Here is a 20,207-nt window from a genome sequence, read left to right on the forward strand (position 1 = left end):
TGAAAGGTCCTAATCGGCACGGGTGACTGGTTGTATACGTAGAATTTTTGATGAGCATAGTGACCGCGGATATGTTTTATATCCGTGAGTAGTAACATTTTTTTAAGTTTTTTATGTATTAGATCAGGATAGGGCTTCTTGCACATCGCGATTTTAACAATTAGTTTGAAGTTTTATTTATAGTAATTACTTGTAAAATCAAAATATATTCAGTATATATATTTGCAAAAAGAAAATCCATATGAATATCCATATGAATAAATAAATATGAATAAATATGAATAAATAAATTATAAATAATTATTATCAAAATGATTTCATTTGAGCATTTCGTACTAGAGAAGACGGATACCCTCCGACTTCGTTGCTATGAAAAATGCAGTTATTACTTATTGATATACTGTAATATATCTTGTTACAATAATTAATAATTTGCAACTTTATTTTCCCTTTTATAGTAGTATTAAATGATTTAATTGATTGAATTTTATAATTATGAACTTCAATACATTTGAAATATATAACAGATTAGAATTCTTTTCGTAGAAAAGTATATAAAATTTTATGTGCAAGGAGATACTTCGCGACAGGCAGATTTTTGAATCAAAGTAACAAGTTTGAACATTGCTTTCGCATTTTCGAAAATGTGCTTTGATGAAGAAATCGCCTGAGATTTCTTATTATTCTTATGTAGAGTCAATTATTTGATGTTGATTATTTGAATCAATTATTAGATAGATTGTCCATAATATCCTTTTTGACAAATTAAAGACTTGTTCATTGTCTTTATTCTTTTGCAATTTCAATAATTTTTGAAAGAGTAGAGTCATTATAGTTTGAAATAAAATGATACAGTAGTCCGTTAGATACAAATTACATAAACTAATCATTTTTTTTAGTTCAGGATTTTCAGGTTTAACCCCTTCCGTGTTCATTGTCAGGATCTCACTCACGTGCCTAAGTGTTACTTGGGTGGGTGAAAGACATTGAGCACGATGACCATAGTCTGTAATTTTATAAAAAATGTCTCAGCGACTGACAGTAGGTTAGCGTATCGTGCACGACGTATTTTCCTCATGTGTGTGTGTGTGGTTAGGATGTGGAATTGCGTCGTTTTTATTGTTCCATTATAAGTTGAAATATATAAAATATTTATGCACTGATTTGAAGTATGAATTTATTGTATAATAATACTCATTAAATACACTATAATTATATTATTAATTATACGATCAGTTATAATAATGATTCCAAGTCAACTTGTTACAATTTCTATAGAAATTATATGTATTTTTTCTCGGTTATTAATATTTCACATATAGTTGTAAATATAAACGTGTTTTAATCGCGTTTTACGCAATGGTCGCTAGTCACTGTCAGTCGATTTCAGGAAAATGGTACGTAAATTAGAGTGTGAATGTTGTGTGTTAAGCTCGGGTGTCGGAGGCGTCCCGGGACGTCCTCTCTAGTTTAGGTCTCTGCGCCCGAGTAGTATGTGTGAGAACCGTGGAATGAATGTGTTGGTGTGCCTGTTTTGCCATTTTTTAAATATAGGGCCCCTGGATAGGATAGGTAGCTTACTTTCTGGTATGCCTGTGTTTAATTATAAGTAGGTAGGGCCGGGCAGGTTGGCACAGTCTCTGGTCGCGTNAACCTGTTTCAGGAAATCTAATTTGAAAAATCGACAGTGAAATTGGTACAAATGGAGCATGCCACTTGTTTCTGGTTTTACCCTTCGATTTTTCGAATTTAGTATCGCGGTCGCGGTCGCGGATAGGTCGCGAGTAGGTCCCGAAACGAACGTTTATATAGGTATTGCTCGAGCACGCACATGCGAACGGACAATGATCATTATGATCGATGGTCGTCCATGTGTATGGGGGTCAGTTTCCGCGGTTTATTTTTTTATTTCACCTTTGTAAGTTATTTTTTGGTTTGCGATTAGAAAGACTCAAGCTGGATGTAAGTTTCAGCGGGCATTGCGCTCGAAGAAAGAAAAGGCTAAAAGCTGAAGAGGCCCGGCAAACTGCCACGAAGAGGGTCACAACAAATGGTTTCTCATCCTCTGGATTTAAATGATTCTAGAGCATGGGGGGTCATTCTCGTTACTACTTTGTCACTATGCTCTTTTAGTATTTGTAGTTGTATTTTTTTTTCTTTTTCATTATTGTTCATCATCGTTTTGGGCAAAACGGTTTTTCTTTTTAGCGTTGCGAAATATTGATTACGGGTTGAATTAGAGTTGCGAAGAAACGATAATCGTGTTTGCTTTAGGGTTATGAATTGTAATATCGCGATTATTTTTTGCAATTTTGATTGTTAATTTTCATTGTCTCAGTGTTGTATAAATTTATCTTGCTTTCTGTTGTTTTAAATCATGTTATAGAATTATTGTTTTTAATTAATTTTAGAATGCTAGAATATCCAAAGTAGTTTTTTCTTCGTAGCTTTTGTATTGTTAATAATAATTTTCATTGAATTTGGTTTTAGAGTTAGTGTTGCGATATTATTTCACCGGAATTTTTAATTACTTTTACTCTTAGTGTTGCGACAATGAATGATCGCGTTTCTTGAAATAGCGTTGCGTTTACAAAATGCCCAAATTCTTCCACTGGATTTGTGAAAGGCTTTTCTTGTTCCTAGATCATCTGATGCAGCTATAAGAGGTGGTCATTCATCAGCAACCTCCAGTATGGTTGCGCTGGACGTAATTAGTGTTGCGTATTTCTAAATATGAGTGTATAGATTAATAGCGTTGCGTACTTACTTTTGAGAGTTTTAAATATGACGAAGCACTCTTCGCGTTTGATTTTGAAAATTTTACAATTAATGCTAGTGAATTAGTGTTGCGAAACAAGATACGGTTTGTTGCTCGGATTTACGTGGATTGTAGATTTGACAATAGCCTTTCTGGTTATTGTATTGAGTAGGAAATGTTCTTTTAGTAGCCCTTCTGGCTACTGTATCGTTTTTTTTTTTAATGGCTTTTCTAGCTATTGTTTTAGATTTTCTTTATCAGTAGCCCTTCTGGTTACTGTGTTCAGCATTCTTTTTTAACATTTATTAAATTTATTTTCAGCACTGTGTTTATTACTGAAAATACTGCTAAAAATATATATTTAATTTATATTAAATTTTATTTTAAATTTAATATATTCACATGTATGAAAGTGTAACTGATTTCCAGTGTCATATATAAAATGAAGTAAGAAAAGTATTGCAGCAATTAAATATTTAAATATTTAAATATATAATGAAAATTTGAAACTCTTTTATAAAATAATTAAATCGATAGTACTTTGTAGAATGTTAGCTTATTTTGAAATATGAATTAGTATCCAATTTATTGTTACTGCAGCCAATAATAATGATTGTTCGTTATCAGAGTTATTTTCTTATCATTTATTTTCTCTATTCTAAATATTTCAACAATAGAATAGAATTTTACTTATACTTGAATTTCGTATATGTAAATCCATTCTTGGTTTATTTATATCACAGACAAGGTATATGCCTCTATTCATATATCTTGTCTATGATTTATATGCCTCGTCTGTGTTTCTATCTACTGTTAATGTGACATTCTTATTTATCTTAAATCGATAAAGTCGCATGTGTTACGAACATGAAATGAGATAATTACAATTTCTGAAATTGTATAGCTTGATTGAGATATACCATATTTTATTTTTGTATATTCGTACATTTAAGTTGTAGGGGGCATAATCTTGTCGAACAATTGATATTTTAAAACATGTGAAAACTCTATAACCTACATTTAAAACCCTATAAAATGCTAGGTCTATTTCTTTTGTGGTAATACTCGATGGATAGTTACTTTTTGTGGATTGGTATCTCATATTATTATCATGGGCACATATAGAAATTATATGAAATTATTAGAATCTTGGCCCCTAGATAATTCAAAACCTGGCAGGTAATTTTATTAAATAAGTCAGATTTTTTTTAAATTCTTATATTTTTGTTATAAATACATATTTTTAACTTCTCTGTTAATACATCTTTCACGTTGCTTTAATTTACAATGAGGTTAGATTTAATATTTTGAAAGTTGTTAATAACTTTAGCATTATGTACAATTAATTATATAGTTTATAGTATTAGAATGCATCATTGATTTTACAATATTTGATTATTACAATAATTGTTATATAATACAATTTCATAATTTTTAGAGACTTAGCTCAACATATTCGTGATCAATTAAAACTTGCTTTTGCAAAGGGTGAAGCTAGTGAAGTAAACCGTGAACAATGTGATCGTTATTATATGATTTTAAAAAAAATTTCTACCAATCATTATGGGCAGATGTATAATCGTACGCTTTCAAGCACTGCTACTGGATTAACAAAAGATCAGTGTAATTTAATGCTTACCCCAGAAGCATTAGAATATTATTCAGAAGAAAGAAGAAACGTTTTTACGAATACATTTTTAAGATTATTTAAAAATGTTGTTAAAAAATAAGTTGATAAATAATATAATTCATGTACATAAATATTATAGTACGAAATATTTTAATAAAAATGTACATTATTTATTTTGGAGACAAAGTGACACAACAGATTTAGAAAATAGTAGAAGATATAGCGAAATAGCAAACAAAACTGATCATGATATTGACAATGTATCTCATATACCAGTTATGGTTAATGAAGTATTACATTATTTGGAGCCATCTCCAGGAAAAGTTTTTGTGGATATGACATTTGGGGCTGGTGGACATTCTAAAAGAATCTTGGAATCTTCATCTGACGTCAAAATATTTGCCTTGGATAGAGATCCTATTGCACACCAGCATGCACAAATTTTGTCAGAGAAATATCCTGGACAAGTAATACCTTTACTGGGTAGATTTTCTGAATTGCCACAGCTGCTTTGTAAATATAAAGTAAATGTAAATAGTATAGATGGCTTCTTGTTTGATTTTGGTTGTTCATCCATGCAATTTGATGTTGCTGAAAGAGGATTTTCTGTGTCAAAAAATGGTCCTTTAGATATGAGAATGGATGGTTTTAGATGTCCACAAGAACCTACAGCTGCTGAAGTTCTAGAGCAAGTAACAGAACATGACTTGGCTAAAATTTTAAAAATTTATGGTAATGAAAAGAAAGCTAAAAAAATTGCACGTGCCATTATAGAAGCTCGCTATACTTTTAGGAATCTAAAAACTACGCAAGAATTAGCTCAACTTATTGATTCTGTAGTTTCTGAAAAGAGAGTTGATCAACTTGGTAGACATGCTCATTGTGCAACAAAAACATTTCAAGCACTAAGAATTTTCGTAAATAATGAATTAAATGAGATTAACTATGGTATTGTTATGGCTGGAATATATCTAAAACTAAATGGTCGTTTAATAACTATATCTTTTCATTCTCTGGAAGACACAATTGTTAAAAGACACATGACAGCAAATATAACAGAAACTGTATCTAATATAAAATCATTAAAATATTCAGATTATGGCAAATATTACAGTTCATATGAAATGGAAGCTTTCAACCGTACACTTTGGAAAATGTTGCATAAACATGTAATAATACCTACACCAGAAGAAATAGATAAAAATCCACGTTCGCATTCTGCAAAATTTCGAGCTATTGGTAAAATAATTTAAATCATTAGACTTTAGAGTTGAGATTTTGAATATAAATAAATATTTCCATTTTTACTATTTTTTCCAATACAAAAGAATATTTATTGTATCTCTAAAATATAGATACATTGTAATATACATGTAAAAAAAAAGAAAAATAAAAAAAATAAAAAATTACAACTCATCAAAAATATTGTAATGATTAATACAATGTTTACTTATGTGAAAATATATTAGGAGAACATTTATAACATTAGAGACATAACATACTTAAAACAAGCCTTCTATTTCGTCTGTCTCATTATTCCAATCCATGTCATAAATGCTTGGTCTTGTAGAAAGACCTGGCATCATCATTATCTAAAAACACAATATTATGTAACAAATTATGTTGTAATATTCAAATATTTGAAATACTTACCTCTCCTACCATAGGTACTATAAAGCCTGCTCCTACTGATACAAATATATCAGTAATTTTAAGCGTGAAACCTGTAGGTGCACCTTTAATTGATGGATCACCTGTTAGGGAGTTTGATGTTTTTGCCATACAAAGTGGTAGTTTATCATAGCCTAATTGAGTGTACTTTTTGATTTTCTCTTGGACCTGTATTCGTAATTATTAATTGTACATATAATTGTATAGATTCTATATGAAACAACAATATTCTGAGTCAAACTATTGAGAGTTTACCTTGTCTGTAAGTACAACTTCTCCAGCTCCATACATTTCTTTGGCAATGGTATTTATTTTTTCTTCGATACCGATATTAAGATCGTACAATAATCTGAAATTATTAATTTTATTTGTAGCAGCTATGACTGCATCAGCAAGTTCTATGGCGCCAGCACCACCCTCCGCCCAATGATTACATATAACTGCATCAGTCGCACCACTTTCTATTGCTGCTTGTTTCAATAATTCTAATTCAGCTTGGGTATCAGTGCTAAAATAAAATTTAATGATTTTGCATTTAACACACAGAAGTATTTGTAAAGAAAATTATTTTTCTATGTAAAATTTACCCGTATGCGTTAATGGCAACAATAACTGGTATGCCAAACTTCGTTCCATTACTAATGTGTTTCTGAAGATTTGGAATACCTTTTCTAACTAAATCGAGATTCTCTTCGAGATATTCTTTCTTCAATGGTGCACCAGTTGTTACTGGTGGTCCTCCACCATGCATCTTCAATGCTCTAACAGTTGCAACGAGTACAACAGCGTTTGGCACATGGCCAGATGTTCGACATTTAATGTTAAAGAATTTTTCCATGCCGATATCAGAACCGAATCCAGCTTCGGTTACTACGATACCTTCTGGTCCAACTAATTTTAATGCAATAGTGTCTGCTATAATCGAAGAACAACCATGTGCAATATTTGCAAATGGTCCAGCATGAATCATTACAGGTGTTCCTTCCATTGATTGCATCAATGTTGGTTCAATAGCGTCTTTCAATAAAATTGCCATTGCTCCGGTCATACCCTAAATTAGTATGTTTAGCTTGTTATCGAATAATAGAATCCAACAAATATTTGCAATTTCATAATTAACAAATATACTAACGAAGTCTTCGGCAGTTAAGGGTTCACCATTTTTGTTAAAAGCAACTACTATGTTGCCGAGTCTTCGCTTCATATCGTCGACATTAGTTGACAGTGCAAGTATTGCCATTATTTCCGAACCAACAGAAATACGAAATGATGTTTCTAGCGTTTTACCTTTCTCAGTTGAACTTTGACCAATGGTAATTTTTCGCAAATATCGATCGTTTATATCGACCACTGAGTTAAATACATTTCATTTGTAAAAAATTTTTCTTTTAAAAATTTTCAAAATTATATGATAAATATTCCATATTACCTCGAGTCCAAGTAATGTTTTCTGGATCAATATCTAATCTTGCGAATCTGCTTCTTTCTTCTTCCGTTAAACTATTTGGATCGGTTTTTGCGATGCCCAATTTTTCTAAACGTCTCAATTGTATTTTCGAAAATTTTCTCTCATTTTTGATGGTTGGTACAAGACGATTGTAAAGAGCCTCATCATTTTGAGTACATTCGTGAAAATACCGAGTATCAATTTGTGCTGCTAACAGATTATTGGCTGCGCTTACGGCATGAATATCACCGGTCAAATGCAAATTAAATTCTTCCATAGGAATAACCTGAAAAAATTCTTTTTTTTCCAATGACTGATTCGTACGACTGTTAATTATTATTATTCTAACATTTATATGTTTTTACGTTGGCAAAAAATATGTAAATTACTCTATTCACATCTTTTAATAATCGTGTTTGTAATTTATTTCTTGAGGTTCTAATGATAAATAATACCTGCGAATATCCTCCACCAGCAGCTCCACCTTTAACTCCGAAAATAGGTCCTTGACTAGGTTGCCTCAAAGTTGCGAATGAATTTTTTCCTATATGCGCTGTTAACGCTTGCACCAAACCTAATGTTGTTGTACTTTTTCCTTCACCGAATGGAGTTGGCGTGATACCAGCAACTACTACGAGTTTTCCATTTGGTTGATCTTTTAATCGTTTTAGAACGTTTAAGTTGATTTTTGCTTTTTTACTTCCGTAAGGATTAATTTCATTAGGCAGCAAACCAATTTCTTCGGCTAAACTCGTGACCAGTTTGGATTCTTGACTCCTTGAGAGTGTTATGTCGTTAGCTACCGGTTTCTGAGGATTGATCTTCAAAACTCTCAAGTTCCACTTTGGGTTTAACAATTTTTCTGCTGCCTTTTGTGCGGATATTACCGTGCTCTTCATTAACATAGCTACGGTCATCGGACCAACACCTCCAGGTACAGGCGTGATATATGAAGCTACTCTTACAGCTTCAGAATATTCTACATCACCGACCAAACGTTGTCCATTTTTCTTTGTTGGATCTGAAAGAATTTTTCAAATCATTATCCTATAAATAAATTTAAGGATTGATTTAATATCTATTAATATCTGCAAATAATGAACAAATACTTTCTATAAACATCGATGGCGAATAGCATGAAAGTTTTATTTATTCAGGAAATAAAACGACTAAAAAAACGACTTAGGAACATCAAATAATGTAATAATTGTCGTAAGTTTAGCATTTAGCATGGTAATGCATAATTTTAAGTTTAATAATGTCAGAGAATACGATACGTGAAATTATATATACCTGGAATGGAATTGATTCCGCAATCGATTACGACTGCGCCCGGTTTAATCCAGCTTCCTTTAACCATCTGGGGTTGACCAATACCAACCACTAAGATGTCAGCTTGTGAGACCTTTAATCACAATCAAGTATTCGATATTAAATATAGTTATATTTTTTTAGCTCGGGTGTTTCGCGATACAATAAGAGAGGGAATATATTTTAATTTAACGAAGATACAGTACTTACAATTTGTGGAAGATTTCGCGTTTTTGAATGACATACTGTTACAGTCGCGTTATGCCATTTTAATAGTTCAGACACAGGTGTACCGACGATTTTACTTCTACCTAAAACTACAGCTTGAGCACCAGCGATCGGTACGCCACTCCTGGAGGACATTATTTCAATTAATATGCAATACATATTATTTATCTGTTATTATATATAATTATTTGAAATATTTTATTGTTATTTTACTAATTAATATTTATTCTTTTTAAAAAGTTTTTAATGTCTCTGTTTTAAAGTCTAAATTCTCGCGAGTAAAAAGCGCAACAAAATCTATGTTATTTGAACAGAGCAAAATTATTTTCAACATACTTTTTAATAAGTTCAATGCATCCATTTGGAGTACATGGTAAAAATCCCGTCATATCACCAACAGCTACTTTTCCTTCGTTGATTGTGTTTAATCTAAAAGAGGATAGAATTATTTATTTCTAGATTTTCTGTTTTGCAAATAGAAAGAATTATTCGTTATTTTTGATCGTGGATAAGAATTAATATTTCTTAATAATGCGTTGTGACATTTCGCAATGAAATTAATAAAAAAAAAAAAATCGTTATCGAGTTTGCAAATATTCAAACGATTACACTCTTATCATTTAATTCGAGATGTTTTACGTAATAGGTCACAGTAATGACGTTCTTTTGTATACATTACTTTCTTCTTTAAAAGCTTTTTTCGTAATTTCCTTATCTAATAACAAGCTTCTAGAAATTGATTAGTTTATACATGTGTGAAATATGTTTAAGACTAGTTACATGAAATTTTCGAAATTAAAATTAAAAGATATTAAGAGATAACAAAGACTTACCCATCTACATCCTTTTCGGGTGATACTAAATCGGTAACCAAATGAGAATCAATTTTATTAATACTATCAAGCGGCATTTGTACAATGATTCCGTGTATGGTTGGATCATTGTTCAATTTGTTTAGTTTGTTTATCAATTCTACTTCTGTGATGGCATTTGACAATTTGACATGATCTACGAGAATTCCAATCTCAGTTGCCGCTTTTATTTTCATTCTTATATAAACATTTGAATCTTCTCGGTTCCCTACTTGAACGATCGCTAAACCAGGTACATAATTTGGTAATTTTTCATTCAATGTTTTCACATCTTTACATAGTTTGTCGCGAATTTCCCTAAGAAAGCGAAAGATCACAATATTAATATAGCATTTTCGACATTAAATTATCAAATATATAAAATTTACGAAGGATAATGTATTAAATTGGTTAATAATAATCGGAAGCATCTCTTTCGTATATTTAAATTTGGCGGGTTTTAATGCGCACGTGTGTACCCATGTTTTTCAAAGAATAATATACAATTAATCGTTTTAGTAAACATTGAAGATTTGTTTTCTAGAATTATTTGTGTTACATTCTCTTACGATTATATAATCAGAGTATACATAACCTCACACAGAAAAAGAGGCATGCTTCTGTAAAGCGTATAATATAATTATTAAGAATTTATTTAAGTATTAAATTTCAAAAGATAGGAACGTCAAGTGTAATGAACACTATCGACTTCTATACAACTTTCAACAATTGAAAAATTAAATTGAATCGTTATTTGTATTTGGATAGTTTTCATTTTAAAATTTATTCCACATGGAAGATCAGAAATCGACAAATTATTTCAAAGATCTGTTCTGAAAGATTTAATATATTTCTATACTTTGAATAGTTATATGTAGCCATTTTTATAGTTTAAAATAATACGACTTACTTTGCCAATTCTGTACCAGATAACACAACTCCTCGTACATCCGTCGACATAATTCTATAAAAAGATCTACAATCACAAGAGAAATTACTGAATTATCTTTAACGATTGTACACTGCGTAAATTAGGATCTAAAGGAAATTAAAATATAAATTGATACGATCAACACCGATTTACTGCAAGACCGATACTGGTCGAATGAATGAGCCGACCGGTTTACAAGCAATTCAACTCGTGATGTGTGTATATGTCTTTGTAGTGATGGCCTTATGTGAGCTGTTCACACAATGAAGCGTTTATCGGGCATTTGAATTCTCATATTCATTCGATATTTAAACATAAACCAAATAAAATACCGCTTCGTATGATTGTTTTTTTTTTTAATTATTTAATTATTATTCAATTTAGTAATTTTTTGAAATACTTTCATTCAATTAAGAAACATTTATAACACGAATTATATGTATTTTTTAAGTATACTATATGAGTTTTCCGCGATATCTTCGCTTCTATTTTTTACATTTTTTTCCCATTAATATATTCGTGTTTTCATTCTGTTAGAGCAAGTGTGTTATAATATGTGAATGAATTAAAAAGAGTATAACAAGAAATATTGGTCTTACCTGAAAGTTTGCGGTATTCGTGTCATATCATAAAGATGATTCGGTGGGAACTAATGATTCATTAATAAAGATGATCTCCATGGGGGGCAAGAGAATGTTGAAATGATAACTGATAAACTTTGACATCTCTATTTAAGATACACGCATGAAGAAAATATTATGTTTACGGGACATATAGCATTTATAAGTAAAATAATCTCTTTCCAAATTATTTTATGTTCGTATAATAATTCAGTAATAATTTAAACAACAATTTTAACTGATTTATAACGTGAAATACGAATAAGAATATTCTCTTTATCTATTGTGCTTGCACAAAAACGAATCTAAATATACATATTTACATTCGTTTCTAGTAAATAGTTGAAAGATGATTGACTTGATTTTTCAAATCTTATCAAGACAAGTCTTATAGACGTCAAAACTTTGCAATCAATTCTCATACTTTGTTGCTGAAAACGATTAATATTCTAGCTAAATGAGATATAACTGACATTTTAATATTTTTGATATACACAAAAGCTCGAGATTTTCAAATTCTGATAATGTCTTGAAAATCCATATATAATGCAATTAACAAATTTTGAAACTGGACTAATCGGAACGTACTTATAATATTTATAATCAATGAATTGTGGTTTTTATTTTAATTTTAATTTTAAATGCGAACAATTTTTCGAATCGTCACTTTGCCAAAAATGAAAAAATTTGATAATTAAAAAAATTAAATCACGTGAAAAGAAGTTGTGTCTTTGCAGAAAAAAGTAATTCGTTTTACTGATCGGAACAATTATTTTTTATTTTATATTTGACTTTGAGTTTAGTCATTTTTAAATAGTACACAGTTAATATATATATTTATGTTCAATTAGGGAAATTCAGGAAGGTTCAAACTTATTTATATCGAGCATTGAGAACAGTATAAATTACAGTACTGGAACTTTGTAGAGAATCATGCAAAAACAGCTTGCTTCCCTCATTCCCTTCCATGTTTCAAAACCCACGAGTCGATAAACTCATCTAATTTACTGTGGACGTTCTCCAAGCTAAGCAAAAACCGAATTTAAGCTTCTTGAAGCTTTATGACGATTAATTTCACTGTCGCAACGTTGAAACAGTTAATCTATGAGCATCTTTCGGGGAATTGAGATAAGATTCATGTAATCATTTCTAATCTGAATAGATTTAATAAGAATCACATTCAGTTTTTCTTTTTGAAATATTAAAACAATTTGTCATTTAAAATTGATCTGTAAAATGATTTTTATTTTTCATTAAATAGTTGTATTAGGAAAACAATAAAATTTATTTTGCGTCGAGTATCATCGTTCCGTGCGTATTATATTTTCAATGGACACTTAAATTTGATTTTTGTAAAATATTGTAAAAAAAAATTGTTGCGTCGTACTTGAATTAATTCTTTGAGAGCTTTGAATATAAAAATTTTAACTATTTTAGTTCAGTTTAGTTTTAATTTTCAATCTTCTTTCATAAAATGTTTAGCTAAATTAGCTACGGTATATTATATTATAAATTATTTTATAAATATTTCTAAAAGTTCTTCATCCATATTAATTTTCTTAAATATTTTTTAGATATTTACAGAAATAATTACAGGCCAAATAAAAGAGCATGTAATACATAACGGTTTCAGACAATTTAACAATATAATAGAATAAGTAATAGTGTTTAACTAAAATTGATCGTTTTAAATTTACACATTGTCACTTGACGACAACATTGAAAGTTGTTTAGATAGATGATTTGATTTTTTAAAGCTAGAATTGACATAACTAATCAAATCAGATGAAACGATCAATAATTAACAGATCATAGTTTGATGTGATGAAAAAAATCTTCAGATAATTTATAATCTATTTTAGTTAATTAAATCATAGTTGAAAAGTAGAATTTCAATGGAAAGATCATTATTTGACGAATGATCGAAAGCTCGTTAAAACACATCTAATGGCGCTTGTTAGTGATTAAGTTCCTTAATCAGTGTCTCGATAATCTGAAAAGACTTTACGTCCGCTTGAAACGGCTCAATGAAATTAAGCATAGCATGTTCTACGTCCTTTATCCGGTCTTCTCGTTGATTGGGGGATCTGCAATGTCGTTAGGCCGTGGTTTTCAACCGTTCTGCCGTTTCGCCGTTCGAGGTCGAAGCAAGCGGCGAAGATTAGTAAGATTAACCAAGATCCTCCTTCTGCGTGGCTTTCCGCGTTTTCAGAAGGGCGGAAGTCCGACAAAGGATCGCGTTTCGTGGCTACGTCTCTGATGCTTCAGATTCCCCCCGTGTTCGGGACAAACCGATCCTGGTCCACATCTCTATCTTTATTTCTCTCATAGTGAGTTTAATCCTTAATTAGTATCGTTCGTTCACAGATGATTACGGTAATTTAGTTAGATCAGTAAAACACTTGAAATATTTGATTTTATTTTGTATTCTCCATGATAGAGATTCGTAATGAAATACAATTGAATTAAAAATTCTAAAACTAAGTAATTCCCAAATTACTATTATAAAAAAGCCAATTATGTTGTTCCTAAGGATAAAAATTTGGCTAATACGATACGATGACGTTGTAATTTTTTAACCCTATACTACTTGCATCATTGTTAAGAAGTACATGGATACTTATTTTTAATAGAGTGTAACTTACAATAAAATTCGAAATTAGAAAGTACTAGGACGATTTTATCCTCCATCAGAGCTGTCGTAAGAATTTCTGTTAGGACGTCAGCAGAAACTACAAGATACGTAGTTCAGTTAATCGACAATATTTCATGGAACTTAGACGCACGTAAACGGTCGGATCGCTAACTGTTTAAGTACACTTTCAAGGCAATTCCCGAAGGACGCTCGCGCAAGTCTCAAATCTCGCGGGTCTTCGTAGCTTAAAGTTAATTAATATTTGACCGACGGTAGCAAGGTCGAAGATCACGTGGAAATTGGCGGTCTCCGTGAAATTACTGGATCGATGTAGCAATCGGCATCCATAATTTCACGACGATGTGAGATCCTCCGTTTAAATGCTCCTCCTACGTGAAACTATTTACCATCTTCGTGTCGTCGTGTGCGATTTACTTATCGAGTTAGCTTCTCTCCTTCTTTCACATGTCGATTTCCTCTCTGATATAACTCTGCAACTCAATCTTCGTTCGCAAGATTTGCTTAGGGCGATCTTTAGGGCAAAATCAATATTACTCTAACTTCTATTTGACTTTCGTGTTGTAGAAATTGTTTGGTCATTTTGATATTATTGACGAAGTAATCTCTTTTTATTAACGTTGCTCGACATTATCCAATAACATGTCAGTTACTGTTCTGTTCGTTCAGTTTGTTGTCATTGCTTTTCTTGAAAGTTCGAAGTTGATTTTTTGGCAGGAAGTGGTTGGAGACATTTGTAAAATTTGTACAACAGGTTCGGACAGTCCGGTTTCACCGGAATAGAAACCGGAATTGAATGGTATATTATATCGAAGAATATAATCTAAGGTGAACGTTAGAAAGTTTTTTTTGTATTTCTATTGATTACTATTTTAGATGAATAAAGCAACGACTTTCGTAAGAAGCATTATGAATAGAAAAATATGATACGAACGTAAGCCTGTAAATCGACTTCAAGGTTCATGTATCTTATGTTTCAGGATTATTAAACTAGTATTTTCTTATTCGTATCCCAATAAAAAGAAAAGATTATAACATATAAAATACAAGATATAAAAATTATTTTTTATATTAATCTTTGATTACCATAAAAATATAGAATAATTCAGTAACAATAATTTTTTTCCTATTTTTGTAAAGAAAATATAATACACTAAAACTAGGTCCAGTTTTAACGAAAACAAATACGGTCATTTGTCGTTTAATTAGATACTAAAGTTACGGTATGCAGTAGAAATTAATTGGTTTATGTATTCTATTTTTTTTATTATATAAACGAAAAATTATAGGTAGCGAAAAGAATCAGTTCAAACTTTTATTATGCGAACTCTGATTGTACAACCTCGTGTAAATAAAGTCCCACCACAGTTAATTTCCCTTTTGTTTTACAACCAACATTCAAATTACAAATATCGATACTAACCTTCTTTCATCCCTCTATCTTCTCATAGATCCTCCAAACACTCTCCGAAATACCTAGACCGATTTTCGTTTCACTTTCCATCTCTCGACCGGTTATTCCTATCCTCCGCATCTTTCGTTCCTTCTACCGACACTAATGCTATTCGAATCGGTACCGGTTGAGCGTTCCGTGTTCGAGCGAAGGGTGCCGCTTGATGGTAGAAGAGGGGGGTGGGTTTGTAGCTCCGTCGTGGAATAGGTACGTACAGATTCCAACTTCTGCGGATAGTTAAGCTTAAGGGTTCTACGGAGAAACTAGCCTTGGGGTGACTGGGGCCACGGATGATCAGGGCTGAAGTAAACTGGCGCGGAGGGGCGATAGCGGGGAGAGGGAGGGAGAGCGAGGCTGAAGGAAAGGGGCTGGATTGGGTGTTATAGGGTGGAAGATTTCTCCATCTCGGATAGCAAAGCAACTTGGACCGCAAATTCCTTTACGTGGTTCAGCGTGGAGTGCATCCGCTGCTGCAGAAATCAAGGAACGAACTCGATTTCGTTAATAGGTCGCGTTTAACTTGTGCATTTTATTCGCCGGATAGAGCGGAGGGGCTTTTAGCTTGTTTCTCGGACAGACTCTTGTCGTGGTTCCGTATAATTGGATAAGGAGTGAGAGACGATAAATTTTTTTCAATCTCTTTCAATGGGTCCCAGCTTCGTCTCGCGACGATAAGAGTCGCGTTACTTTTCTGTTTTTATTCTTGTTTGTCGTTGTTATCTACGTCCGTCTAGTTTACGACTGGGAAAATGAATATAAATTAATTCGTGATTTATTCATATTTCCCAAGTAACGAAAGTTTCCACTTTATGAATGCTTCTTGAGAGAAAAGATAAAAAGGTAGGAAAGATGTAAGAATCATAGAACTATGTTAAAATATACACCACTGATCAAAGTTTAGAATTATTATAGAATAATATCAATAAAAGATATCGGTTTAAAATCTCTAAGCTTAGAATACTTTTTAGTAAAAAATCTATCGCGATGAAAGAAATAAGTACCGATGTCTGTGCTATTAATTTTGAAGGAGTAATAGATTTAGTGTAGGTAGCAGGAAACCGATTTTTGTGCAATATATCAAATTTACTGGGAATGATTTTTTTTTTTTTTTTTATTAAAGTAAAGTATTTTACGGTAGGAAATGATAACTAAGATGTGACTTCCTTTAAAATGCAAGCCAGTTGGAGACGCAAATTACCCAATGAATCAAGTGACTTCGCGAGCTACTTGTAAACTGCTGCGGTCGTAAACCTACCATTACTGCACTCTACATTTACTGTACCTCTATAAACATTTACATTTACATTTATATTGCTTCATTCGACTGAACACGACTGAATTTCAAGCCGTGCAACAAGCGTGTTATCACACTTTTCTATCGGCGCTTCATAATTCCTATGTTTTAGTAAAAACTCACACTTTATGCAGTGCTTTGACTTGCAAACGTTAATTTTGCTTGCATTAGTGCGTCGAAAAAAAAAAAAGAATAGTTTGTTCTGAATTCTCATTCCAATAAAACAAAGCAAGTGTATCTCATATCCCTCATATTTCTATTAATTAATTAATTACTATACATTTGTAATTAGTGTATTTGTCAAACTTTCTATTCCTGCTTTAAAAAATTCTCAAATTTTAATCAAGATTAGTTTCTCTCTGAATCAGAGGGATGAAAGCATGACACTAACGTATGTATGTATAGAGTACGTACATACGATCATTGGCAGGACGAAATCTTGATGACGAAGGAATAGTGATTCGTCGGACCGTCGATAATTCAGGCCTATCTAACGTCTCTAATTTCCTTGATATTCACGTCGAAGGGTCCTTACGGTCGAAGAGCCTAAGGATGCCAGAAATACCTACGTGAAGGCAGAAGCGCCTTCCATGACAGGCCTGCAGGATGGAGTTGTATTAATTTCATATCCCTTCCGCCATCCAACACGAATGACTATGTTCAATCGTCTATTTATTGCCGACATATCCAATCTCGTGCCGTCTCCACGAGGTATCGCCTAGATGCGTAGGAGTGGCAACTGGCTATTAATTTTGATTAGTCTCGTCTAAGGATCCTTGATTGGAAGCAGAATTGCGTCCCACACCTGCATCAGGGCACATGCTCCAGCTTTACGCAAGAATATACACACTTGAATCACGCGATAGCTCAGGGGATCAGCAATTTATCCTGTTAGATTGGAAAAGAAGGCTTTCCGTGTGTGTTACATTTGCAGAGTTCAAATTCTTTAAATTCGAAAGCAGATGTAAGTGGACGATTTTATTTTTATCTGATTATAAATCTGAATTTCGAAGAACATAATCGATTCGATTGGTTTGCAAGGTTTGCAATTGTTAAATGAAATTCATTGGAAAGAAATTCCTCGTTGAATTTGCATCAACTTTAATTCATTAAAATAAGTTAGAAAACTTCGCTTGGAGAACTGTAGTACAGTACAGCAGAAGTTTTAAAGTTTAACGAGATTAATAAAACGCAACGGGTACGTTGGGCCGAGGTGTGGTAGAAGTTTATATGAGATAACTTTGCATTCGACTTCTGGAATGGAACCAGTATTATCGTTTCGAGCTTAGGTACTCTTGTTGATTAGTCGTAGAAATTCGACAGCTTCGTAATCGAAAGCATTACGCGAAAATTGTACGAAAGTACTTGGAGTAGTATTGCTACTATTTCTCATTTTGCATTATGCATGTGAAGTATTGCACCTGTTTAGAATTTTGTTTTAAATACTCCAAGAAATATCTTGAATATTCCGAGAAATTTGAAGAAAGAAAAGAAAAGTAAAGACATCATATATAAAACTTTATTTTAATCTAAATAAAAAATAAAAAGTTTTTAAAAACATGTTATATATTACTTATAATTTGGGATGGTTTTAACTTTTATTAATTTCAAATCGTATAATAATCGTGTTCTGTTACAGTATAATTCATGCATAATAACACGTTCATAAAATTTTCACATGCCAGGCATTCAAATACTTTCGCGAATCTCTGTAACTAAATTCCAACGAACCCCCTCGGCATCAAATATCCCCCTTTCGTTTATAACTCTCGCTCGCGAAGAATATTTAATCGAAACATGAAATTCATATTGCGCCTTTCTTAGTGGCACAAGTGCCGATTGATCGTAGCAATGGTCTGGAGTGGTTCGGTCAATAGTTGGGAATTTCGAGGGTGCTCTAACTCTGCACAGGGCAGGGACAAGAAAGATAACTTTGTAGAGAGGGTAAGACGCGGCTTGCTGGGGGTTGATTGGATGACCCCTCTCTGCTCACCGCTCGAGCATCACCCTCCATCCAGCATCTTGCTTTCACTGCGATCAAAACGATTTCACTCCCCCTTTCCAGTTTGCCCACCGCGTAAAAATATGGCCGACCAGACGCGGCTCCAAGGGGTTCAAATCCATCGTTCCAGAGGCTCGACGAGTCGATAGAACGGTGATTATCTTTCCTTAGAACGGTCCGCGTGTTTACGATCTTACAAAAACCGCGAGTGATTTTTCGAGTAATTAATCGAACTGACTGCGAATAATGAAGTATTATCTGCGGGGGTATTTATTGAGAGAATCATGAATTGTTCACCTTCTTCGCTAGTTCGTTATCGTGAATGGCGATGTAATCACAGAGAGTTTTTTAATTTAATGCGAACGTGAAGAAATTATGCGTAATTTGGTTGATTTTTCTTCTTTATATGACAGTATGAAGAAATTACCGTGCGAGCAGCGATTTGATCAGGCATTGATTACCTCTGAATGAAAAAAAATTAGGGACAGGATTGACTACTTATTAGGGATTAAGAATCGTATAAAAGAGACCTGACGAGATGTAACGATACGTGAATGGAGGATTCATTGATTGCCGTACACATCTCGGGAAATTTATTTTTGAGAAAAATTTCAACCTCTCTCGTTACCTATCCGTGATATTATGAAACCGTAGATAGCGAAGTGTCTTTGCTTTCTCTAGTATCTTGTTTTTAAATTATTGTAAATAGTTATTTATTCGATAGACTCCTAGCGTCTTTATGTTTAGTCCTAGTGTTGTTAGGTTTAATTATTCTACTCAAACATATGTTCATATATTCACTAAATTCTTTTGTTACCGGTTGTTACTATTTTCTTTCTTATCAAAGCAGTTTCGAATCTCTTCTTTTTCTATTCTTCTCTAATTAATAATACTTTAGCCAAGATCTATTCGAAAACCAAGTACTTACTATTTCCCAAAAATATCCTATTAAATATTTATTACTTTAAATCAGCTACTTGTTGAACTAAGAACGAACAAAAAAAAAAAAAAAAAAAAGAGGTAAAATGAAGAATCTGTTTATACGTGTCCAACTTGCGCGGAAGCTAATTGTGTGCAATTCAAAGGGATCAATCGTCCGGTACGCGGTTACGTCTCATTGTAACAAGGACTTGGCGGTAGGACCAAAGTTTGTCCAAAGTTTAAGGAGTATCGGTGCACTGAGGCTGAAGCATCGAGATCTCTTGGCAGAGAACAATGGTACACCCCGGATTCTCTTCTTAGATAGCATCTGTATCGAGGACGCGTGGTACAGAAGAGAATGAGTAGGAAGGTCTTGCAACCCATTCCCAAACCCTATAGAACTCCGCCAGCCCAGACCGTTTCGAAGTGCCTACCAT

At 32.6% G+C, this 20,207-nt stretch overlaps 2 protein-coding genes across 2 annotated transcripts; one reads left to right on the plus strand and one right to left on the minus strand.

Annotated features, from left to right (window-relative positions):
* Window positions 1-3,710: 3,710 nt before the first annotated feature.
* On the plus strand, window positions 3,711-5,889 carry LOC122536642 (probable methyltransferase-like protein 15 homolog). Its single transcript, XM_043669135.1, has 2 exons — window positions 3,711-3,937; window positions 4,197-5,889. Exon 2 carries the CDS (start codon window positions 4,472-4,474, stop codon window positions 5,639-5,641), a length of 1,170 nt encoding a protein of 389 aa, XP_043525070.1. The 5' UTR covers window positions 3,711-3,937; window positions 4,197-4,471; the 3' UTR covers window positions 5,642-5,889.
* On the minus strand, window positions 4,522-11,533 carry LOC122536641 (C-1-tetrahydrofolate synthase, cytoplasmic). The gene is made up of 14 exons (XM_043669134.1): window positions 11,427-11,533; window positions 10,807-10,872; window positions 9,879-10,214; window positions 9,382-9,474; window positions 9,028-9,169; window positions 8,800-8,911; window positions 7,962-8,527; window positions 7,489-7,792; window positions 7,192-7,409; window positions 6,647-7,110; window positions 6,315-6,567; window positions 6,042-6,227; window positions 5,891-5,980; window positions 4,522-4,979 (listed from the first exon to the last, which is right to left on the minus strand). Exons 1-13 carry the CDS (start codon window positions 11,450-11,452, stop codon window positions 5,891-5,893), a joined length of 2,856 nt encoding a protein of 951 aa, XP_043525069.1. The 5' UTR covers window positions 11,453-11,533; the 3' UTR covers window positions 4,522-4,979.
* Window positions 11,534-20,207: the final 8,674 nt, after the last annotated feature.

Source organism: Frieseomelitta varia, unplaced genomic scaffold (assembly GCF_011392965.1).
Source record: "Frieseomelitta varia isolate USP_RPSP 00005682 unplaced genomic scaffold, Fvar_1.2 scaffold_860, whole genome shotgun sequence".
Taxonomy (NCBI): Eukaryota; Metazoa; Arthropoda; class Insecta; order Hymenoptera; family Apidae; genus Frieseomelitta; species Frieseomelitta varia.